The 10,339-nt window shown below is 30.4% G+C and overlaps 1 protein-coding gene across 1 annotated transcript in view; it reads left to right on the forward strand.

Annotated features, from left to right (window-relative positions):
* LOC129232811 (serine/arginine repetitive matrix protein 1-like) overlaps nucleotides 1–3,209 on the forward strand; it is a gene marked incomplete at its 5' end in the record, with an annotated part of 37,463 nt that extends 34,254 nt beyond the window's left edge. Inside the window, 1 exon segment of the mRNA XM_054866909.1 lies at nucleotides 3,085–3,209. Within this exon segment, the coding sequence (XP_054722884.1) occupies nucleotides 3,085–3,093 (9 nt within the window).
* Nucleotides 3,210–10,339: the final 7,130 nt, after the last annotated feature.

Raw genomic sequence — 10,339 nt, forward strand, 5'->3', positions numbered from 1 at the left:
TCACAGCACAACCACTGCCCCTGAAAGTGTTTAAGCTCGATGTAAGTTAGAAGAGATGGTTCTTTTCCGTAAGCAACATCTTCATCGGTCGACATTGAAGGATTGTATTAATGTACCGTAACTACATTGAAACAAGTTGTTGTTATTAAGTAATGTATAAGTAAGAGAAAACAAAACAAAGTAACTGTCATCAGTATTCCCCCCCCCCCTTTTTAAAATTTGAACTAACTTATAGACATTGATTACATAAGCTATTGTTTTTCTCTCAGAATTCTGCTGCTATTCATGAATCAGGGTTCGTACGCCCTTGAAAAACCTTGAAAAGTGCTTGAAAAAAAAAGTTCATTTTCAAGTGCTTGAAAACCTGGAAAAAGTTTTAAAACCTTGAAAAAGTTTCTTATTGCTTAAATTCTCTCAAAAATCATCGGATTGTGCGTACAAGTTTTAAAAAGTATTTCACCAATGCAATTTACTGAACATGTGTTCAATATGCAACATCGTGAAAAATTGCTTTCATGTTTGGGATTTCAATCCTTTTGCATCTTGTAAATATTTTGATGTTTTTTACAACCGAAAGATATTTTGACATATGGTACCTTAGATTACATCATTTTTTGTTTTATTTCATTAATTAACAAAGGAATTAATTTTGAAACCATGACAGCATTGAACTTACTCGGATTTCGCGGAAAATTGTTCTTGTGTTTGAAATTTCAATCTTTTTGCATCTTGCAAATATTTAAATATTTTGGCTAATCAAATGTTATTTTCGCATATGTTGCCTTATATTAGTATTTTTTTGTTCAAATTTAATAATAATAATTAAAAAAAATTTTTTTATGGGAAACATGCCAACGTTGAACGAACTGAGACTTCGCGAAAAATTGCTTCTTGTGTTTGAAATTTCAATCTTTTTGCATCTTGCAAATATTTAAATATATTGACCAATCGGATGTTATTTTCACATATGCTACCTTACATTAGCATAATTTATGTTTAATTTTAGTTCAATATAAATTTGTTTTATGGGAAACATGACAACATTGAACTTAATTCGCGAACATTTGCTTCCCTTGTTTGAGATTTCAATCCTTTTGCATATTGTAAATATTTTTATATTTTTGTCAACTAGAAGTTATTTTAACACATGCTACATCAGATTAGCTTATTTTATTTTTTATTTTAATAACTAAAGAATTAATTACTTAGGTCTTGTTTATGCTTTTTTATTTTTGCAATTTTGAATTTAATTATCTTTAGCTAATTTTCGGTTATAACATGTTTTTGAAAAAATTTAAATTTAAGCAATTGAGCACCTAACAAATTAACTTAGTTTGTATTTTAAATATAAAGTTGAATAACATAATTTTATAAAGTTGAATTTATAAGTACATGTGTTTTCTTTATGTCTGCTAAAATAATTAAGGTGTGTAACAGGGGGGTGGTTGTGTTATGATTATTCACTGGAAATCCAGTAGTGTTCGTTATGCTTTTACCTCCCTATATTTTCAATTTTCCCCTTTACTTCAAATGTTCAAAATTGCTACTTTAGTAAGGTTGTGGGTACTTGGAACAGCTTACCGAAAGTGGCTGTAATCAGCAAAGAGGTAAATAGCTTAAGGAGGGTCATTGATCTTCATTTGGGTCTAATAAATTGAATAGGACCAGCCTAACTAGGCCCAGTGCTTGTTGCTGGTTATCAACAGATACTAGGCCTGGTACTTCTACGTAGAATATTTTGACTGAATAAACTTTTTTTACATAAGAATTGAATTGTATGCATATCAAAAGTTATTGTTGTCCCATATGTATCTTCAAGTAATAAGGGTGATTAGTTTTAAAAATTACCCCCCCACCCTCCCTTTGCCCCGATTTGCTCTTTGAAACTGTCAGGTAATTTTTTATGAACTCGCAAATCACACCTGAATATAATTGCCTTCCTGAATTTAAATTCTAATTTCAACAATAACTCGTTTGTTCCCAAAATTAAGCTACTTTTGTCATAATATATGTCAACTTCTTGTGAATCTTTTCAGTTTCGAAATATAGTGCTATGAATCTGAAGTTGCACATTTATTAACTTTTACAAGTTATTCAGTGAAAGCTGAATAGGCTCAAGTTTACATTCAGAGTATTTATCACTTCTTAAGCAGCTTTTGTATATTTTAAGTTGCGGAGACTGGACTGTGAACTTTCATAAACTTTTCTTATTTACTAATTTTTACTCGAGGATAGTTGAAATGCCTTATTGGCTGAACAACTAATACATACATACGAAAATTGATTTGCATACTTATGAATGATTTGCGAACCTCTAATGTTTTAGAACTTAACAGTGCAACCTGAAAATACTTTCTATGTGGTGTTTTTGTCCTAACCGCCCTTATATAGTAATAAACCAGCGCATTGATATTAGAAATAAATATTGAAACTGGGGGGGGGGGGGGTGACTTCAAAAACTCCTCTCTGGCAATGCCATTGAACTTTTGGTTTCTTCTCATAAAAGTTAAAACACTCAAACACTCGTGAAAGGTTTTTCTTTTTTAACATTAATTTGCTGATTCTAGAAAATATACATCTTTAAATGTGAAGATAGCAAAATGAAACCTCCTGGAATCTGCTTTTGTTTATGACCAAAGTTTTCAGACATTTTCTGAAAAACTTTTGACATAGTAGATCTTTCATCAAAGTGTCTGTTGTTGTAGATAAAGCAATTTTGTTTTCCTATACTTCTTTGTATTATTGCCTTATTTCTATTTGTGTGTGTTTGTTTGTAGTAAATGAAATCTGCATACAATATTTTTAGTACAAATTCATGATATTGCCTTGAAAAGAATTTTTTTTGCCTTGAAAAGTACTTGAAAAGTGCTTGAATTTTTTTCTCCCTGAAGGGTATGAACCCTGTGAATACTTGTAAGGCTTTTTTTTTCTTCCTTAATTTCCACTCCACATAAGTGGTCAAAAATTTTTGGTCCCTTGAGTGACGACTTAACAAGGTTTTACTGTAATTCAAAGCAAAGTGCTTTGTTCAATGAAAGTTATTTGTGATGCATTTATAATTCTTTTTTTTCTCTCTCCCCACAGGGACCCTAGAGCGGGAGTCATCCCTCAGAATGACACCATTGCTGTACATACATTTGTTTCATTGAACTCTGTGGCAATCGTTCCTTACATTTAGTTTTTCCTCTTATATGAACATTTTTTCCATTGTGAAGAATAAAACAACTCTTGTTTTTTTTAAAAAAGAAACTGCTGCGTTTATTTTATTTCATGAAGCATTTGTGTTTGACATCGACGTCGAGCATATTACACACTGTGACCAAAAGTATTGGAACGCTTTAAAAAATTCACGTTTTGAAAGTGTCTTTGAGGAATAAGGGACCAACTGCTTTGTAACTTTAGTAACGTAAAAGGTATGTTCCATCCTGTTATTTTCCATTGAAAGTTACTTAAGGGGATGATAGACCTTGAATTCAGCGAAAATTGACTAAAAAAAAACAATTTTATTTTTGTGTTTTGTTGTACTTTAAACCTTGCTCTACCTAACCCAAAAAAATGCTTGACGATTGAACTTTTTTAACAAAGTTTGGACTGTTTAAAAATAGTACACAAAACAATTTTTTATGAGATATTCCTCTCAAACTCAGCTGTTAAGCTGTAAACAAAGCAGGCCTAAGCAATAGTTTAGCCTCATGTTTTATCAAATAATAAAACATGGTTAATTTATAGAATATAACTTCGGGATGGTTTAAAAAACTCGACTAAAAATTACTAGCAGGAGAAATTTTTGGGAATTTTTATCAAAGAAAAAAAAAATTCTTAAAAATTTAATTTTTAAAGCATTTACTAACTGATATTAATTTTTCTTCGTGATGATTTATTACGTAATAAAATAAAAAAATTAAGCAAAAATGTAAAAATTTAAGTCACGTAGAGTCTTAAATTTTCAAAAAATATTTAATTTTTTTAAATTTTAAAATAAGTTGGAGCTGGTTTTTCTTTTGTATTTATGCTTAAATACATAGGCACAAGAAATTTTAAGTATGCAGTGTGAAAAAAAAAAAAAGTAACTTAACATCCCCCTTCCCCTTAACCTCTTGCATTTAGGGGATCAGCCACAAATTGATGAAACTAATGTTTTTTGATCATAGTTCATCTTAAATACCTGAGAATAAGCTGTCAATTTCAAGAAATCACCTTACTACATATACAATCATTTTACATACTTTCGAGAAAGCATCAGATTCATGAAGATATAAGCATTTCTTTCAGAACTACAAATTTTATTTGAAGGTTTTCGGCTCATAACACGCAGTTTCAGAAAACGACATTATAAAAGAAAAGTATAATACTAAAATATTGAAGTTAAATGTTGAAAATTTGACGAAATATGAATGTTTAAAGCAATTACTTTTTCTACTGCGCTCTCACGTAAATTAATAACTTTTCTGATCTAAGCCCAAACAAAATTCTTCAACTCGTACAAAAATTCCAGTTCAATATCTTAACATACTTGCGAACTGTACAGTTTTCTGCTTCCATCTCCCGTTTTTCAGTCAATCATCAAAAAGTTTCTCTTTCTTCTCAATAGATGTCACCCTTTTCTAGTCTACCAATGTCAGGGAATAAGAATTTTTCCAAACAATAACTCATTTAGTAAGAATTAATTTTTTTGGAAGCTTTCCACATTGCATGTTTTTCAAAGCACATGCTTTATAGAAAATGGCAGCGGATTTCAATCCTTTTGCATCTTGAAAATATTTTAATTATTTTGAAAGTTTGAAGTTATTTTAACATAGGTTACCCTATACTTTCTTATTTTATGTTCATAAAATATTGATTTTTTTTTTTTTTTTTCGGATTTTAGTATTTAAATGTTTGTAGCTACTTTTCTGGTAGAGACTGGGGAATGTACAAAACTTGAAGCAAATTCATTCCTTATTATTTGTTTTTTCCTTTGCAGTATGTTTGTCTTGCAACTTGCATACATCTGCAAAAAAACCCCATTTCACTTTAAATTTTGTATTCATGTTATTTAGAAGCACAATTTAATAATCATGTTGTGAAAATATGTTGCTGGTGAATCGCCTATATACCTCTAGTGGAATCTCCTGTTTTTTTTCCTTCGGAGGTCGGCAAGTATGTCTTAAAAATTGAGGAAGTTATCAGTGATCTAATGACCTGAATAGCTCTTGGATAGGCGACGACTCGTTGGGGGTCGTTTGCAATATTTGCTTGCAAACGGTCAAGGTGATTCATGATAAAAAGATTATTTGAGAACAAAAGTTTTGGTCTTATTGTGTACATCTGCTGTAGATATGTGCATTGGCTGAAATTGTTCATAATATCCACATTAAACACGTATTATCTTCAAAATTTGAAGTGAAAAATGTTACCATTCAAATATGATAAAATCCCGTCCAGGGGCCAATCCAGGATTTTTTTCTCGCTACCTATTTTTCTAAAAGTATTGCATCATTCTATTTTTGTGAAATTTTAGAGGCCTCCTTATTTTTGTAAAAGAAAAGTAGAATAAGTGAAATTTTAGTTCTAAAAGTGTAAATGTCATTTAGTATTATTTTTAACAGGTTTCGTTTCTTGGGGAGGGGGGGGGAGCTCAAAACCTAAGAAATACGAAAAATACCATCGTAATTTCAGCTTAATGGGCTACGTACTGTGTACAATATAGGAAATTATGAGAGCTTTTGGGAAAAAAAAATCTGAGCTCTACAGCAATAAAGTTCATCTGAGCAACAACAACAAAATATGACATAAAATAAATAGAATTCTCATTTTATTTTATATTTTGTTTCGACTGAATTTTTTATCTATCGTTTGCCACATTTAGCTGATATTTAATCCTAATTTTATTTTCTTACAATGCATTGGAAACGATCATTTTCATCTTTTTTGTTTCAAGGACACTGGCGAGAAAAATAAAGTCGTTAAAAGAGTGAAAATTAAGTATTATATAGGGGAAACCAAACCTTTTTGAACCAAAGACAAACAATTTTTCGCTAAAGTTTCATGATAACCGAGTAAAAACTTATTCCAGTTATTATGATACATTTTTTAACAGTGAATTATGAAATTCCATCTTTTAAAATTTGTGTTTTATCAAAACTGTGTTACAATAACCTCAAATTTGGTACTGTGTCATATCGAAACCATATTGAACAAGTACCGTGTTACTTAGGTCATTTGCATTTGCTCGAATCTGATCCATGTCCATAGTACCTTGAGATTTTACAATTTCTATTATCTTCATTCCCTTTTGAAAACAAAATTTTTTTGATCAAGCACTCATTACATACTGTTAAAGGTTCCGGTGCAGCTTCAACTTTCTTGAAAGGACGACACAGTTCTTGAGAAAAACAGATTTATTTACACTATGTACAGGAAAGATCGTTAACTGCTAAATGAATCATCAGCAATTAAGCAAATATCAATCAACACCGTAAACTCAACGGTGACACACGTACTTACATTCAAATACGCAAAAATACAGCTCAAAAAAGCAATAAATGCTCTCCAACATACCGCTGCAACGATTCACAAGTAAAAACTAACTCGAGACTGACTTTTTATCATGCGGCGGCTATTTATAAACATCGAAAAGTTTCCACAATATTCCAAATGCTTCTCGAAAATCGTAGACCGTTATCGTATTTCTTTCCATTCACAAATTTTATCATTCAGAAATGAGGGGACCGTATACTTCAGCCGAAAGTACGGGGGCTGTATATTCATTACAAGAAACTATTTACAGGTTACGTTGTTACAATAATTTAATAAACGCCAAATTTTAGCTAGATTACGACAAATGAATCATAAAAATAATTAACACTTATTATCCTCCCTGGACCACAGTTGATGTTGCTCTGATTTTTCAGATTGCCATGTTGACGGTTGTTTTTAAGGGGTTACAGTATCTCAAAAATGACCAAACTATCAAAAAATTTTATTGCTTATTTCAAAACTAAACACTAGTCCTAACACAGGGGAAAGTTTCATTGCTTTAGTTCAAATATTAAAAAAGTGATGAGTGGTTTTAGGCCATGCTCCCTATGTGTTCTTATGCAAAACAGAAACTTTAAATTGCTTTTTCTCGATGATGGCATTTTTGTGTTTTCGTGTCATTAGAATCCCTAAGGATTTTTTTCTATTAAAGAAACAGCTTTAAAGTAATACTTTTTGCAATTGGGATAACATAGTTGACAAAACTGTGCATTGGATAAGCATTTTATAAATGATTCAAATGTTTAGAGGATGTTATACTTTCAAAAACAAAATTAAAAATAAAAAAAAATACGATTTTTTTACATAATTGATCACAGAAAATGTTCCAATACGTATATAAAAAAATGAATGCACAGGTTTTTAGAGATGAATATTGTGATTGCTTAGCAAAAACCTTTTTTTTTAAATAAGTGCAAAAACATAAAAGCCTTAGGGATTTTAAAAAGTTGAAATTTCCCTAAATTTTTAAAAAATGTGGGCAATATTTTAAGATTTTGAAAACAAATTATTGGTTACGAAATGAGTGTGTATGTTATGGTTTCAAAGAAAAACACAAATTCATAAATTAAAAAAAATTGTTCAAAAGTACTACTGTGCTCCTTAAACTGGAGTTTCAGTTAACTACACGGTCGTGATAAGCACAGTAATAAAAGCAGTCACTTTTGAACAAAATTGAGTTATTGTAACCAAGTTGTTCTCTGTTTCGTATTTTACTCAAAATTAAAATGCTTTAGGGTCATTTGATTGGGAACTATTTTTTAAAAAAACTCATGGAAAAGAAAATCACTTCTGCATCAAATATATGGATGAGCCAAACGTAAAAATTGCAGAAAACCAGTCAGCATAAACATAGTTCTGTTATTAAAGTTATTCTTGTTTGTTTCATGAAAAAGGAAAATAAATTATTCACTAAGAATATTGGTTTTGTTAAAGAAGAAATTTTCCTAAATGTTTTGAATTTTTTAACAAAGTAAGCAATATTTAAAAAATTATTGATTATAAAGTAAGTAAGCATGTTACGGTTTCAACAAAAAATAGAATTTACTTAAATTTAAAAAAATTAGCGAAATTTTTGTCGTTGTGGTTACAAATCGTCTGGGTTTGGTTTTATTTTTTTTTCAGGGTTTAACCAGTGCAGACTGAAACGCATAAGTATATGGACTTCAACAGCAATACTTCATCTGAATACAAAAAGTCCAGATTACTAATTCTCACCATTTGAGACTGATAAATAAAAATACATAGACTGCATAATTCAGTCAGATTGGAATCTCATGTTCATGTAGAATTAGTGTGTATATTATTGTCAGTTAGCGGAAATGTTTGTAAACATTTTGTGTGTATTAGTGTCATTTAATGTACACACATACATAAATGTTTGAAACTTAAAAAAATGTTTTAGAAAACTCCGTTTAAGACCTTGCAGTTTGCCCCCAAAGAAAAGCAAATTTGTTTAAAAATTTGATTTAACAATTCACAAAAAATACAAATATTAACTCAAAATGATTGGCTGATTAATATTTTTACTAATTCAGATAATTTAGTGTTTAACCAAGAAAAAAAAAAAGCCTTTTTTTTTTAAAAATATTTTAAGCCGTTTTAGTGCAAATCTTTAACCCTGAAACATCGAGTTTTGCTTGTTCCAGTATTTTGTTTAGAAACATGTTTTTCTTTCACTTAGCTCAAAAAACCAAAATTCCTACGTAAAAATGACCAAGACTACCCTACCTGGAAATTGTATAGGATAGCTTCCCCTGATATTGGGAAATTTTTTTTAAAAAAATCCCCCTGCTTTCTAAAGTCATTTTAATTTTACAAGGATTTCACGGTTTTGTTTAGCTCAGAAAAGGAACTTTTCAGTTGCAGATGCTCGAAAAATTTGGATTAATATAACAAAGGACGAGAAATAATACGGGTGCTCAGGAAATAAGAGTGACATACAGAATTAAACAGGTATCAGTGATTGTAATTTGTTTGCTTATATGCTTCGTCTAAATTGCTTGTGATTGAAATTATCGTGTGCATCAAGAAAGTGCCAGAATTTTACTCGCCAATATTAACGTAGATTTCGTCGCTATGTCACAGCTTTATGAAATAAATTGGCCCTATTTTTCAAAATTTATTTTTCCAGTCAAATTTTTTACCATTACCCCAGTTACTACATGGTGGACCAGTTAAAAAATATATGAAAGTTTCACGAACATTGCTTGTTCCTTGATGCATTGCCTGCTAACTCTTCTGTAGCAAGAATATATTCTAAAGTTTCTCATTTGTGCAGATTAAATTGAAAAACTGTTTAGATTTTAGAACACACCTTTTCTAAGAGGCAACTGCAGGGTCCAAACAACGTCACATTTAAGTTTTAACTGTGAAGATATTGTAATTCAAGTGTGCTTTGGGGTTAACAACAATGTTTTACAACTTGGCAATATTACAACAAATTACTTAATTATTTTACATTAAATGATGCACTACAAGAAAAACCGTTTGTCAACATTCTTAACCAAGAACAAAACTCATTCTATCAGGGGAAAAAATCTGAGCTCTACAGCAATAAAGTTCATCTGAGCAACAACAACAAAACAAAATACGACATAAAATAAATAGAATTCTCGTTTTATTTTATATTTTGTTTCGACTGAATTTTTTATCTATCATTTGCCACATTTAGCTGATGTTTAATCCTAATTTCATTTTCTTACAATGCATTGGAAACAATCATTTTCATCTTTTTTGTTTCAAGGACACTGATGAGAAAAATAAAGTCGTTAAAAGAGTGAAAATTAAGTATTATATGGGGAAACCAAACCTTTTTGAACCAAAAGTTTCATGACAACAAAGTAAAATCTTATTCCAGTTATTATGATACATTTTTTAACAGTGAATTATGACATTCCATCTTTTAAAATTTGTGTTTTATCAAAACTGTGTTACAATCACCTCAAATTTGGTTCTGTGTCGTATCGAAACTGTGTTGTACAAGTACTGTGTTACTTGGGTCATTTGTATTTGCTCGAGGACGATCCATGTCCATAGTACTTTGAGATTTTACAATTTCTATTATCTTCATTCCCTTTTGAAAACAAAATTTTTTTTGATCAATCACTCATTACATACTGTTAAAGGTTCCGGAGCAGCTGCAACTTTCTTGAAAGGACGACACAGTACTTGAGAAAAACACAGATTTATTTACACTATGTACAGGAAAGATCGTTAACTGCTAAATGAATCATCAGCAATTAAGCAAATATCAATCCACACCGTAAACTCAACGGTCACACACGTACTTACATTCAAATACGCAAAAATACAGCTCAAA

The sequence above is a fragment of the Uloborus diversus genome, unplaced genomic scaffold, assembly GCF_026930045.1.
Source record: "Uloborus diversus isolate 005 unplaced genomic scaffold, Udiv.v.3.1 scaffold_14, whole genome shotgun sequence".
NCBI classification, from domain to species: Eukaryota; Metazoa; Arthropoda; class Arachnida; order Araneae; family Uloboridae; genus Uloborus; species Uloborus diversus.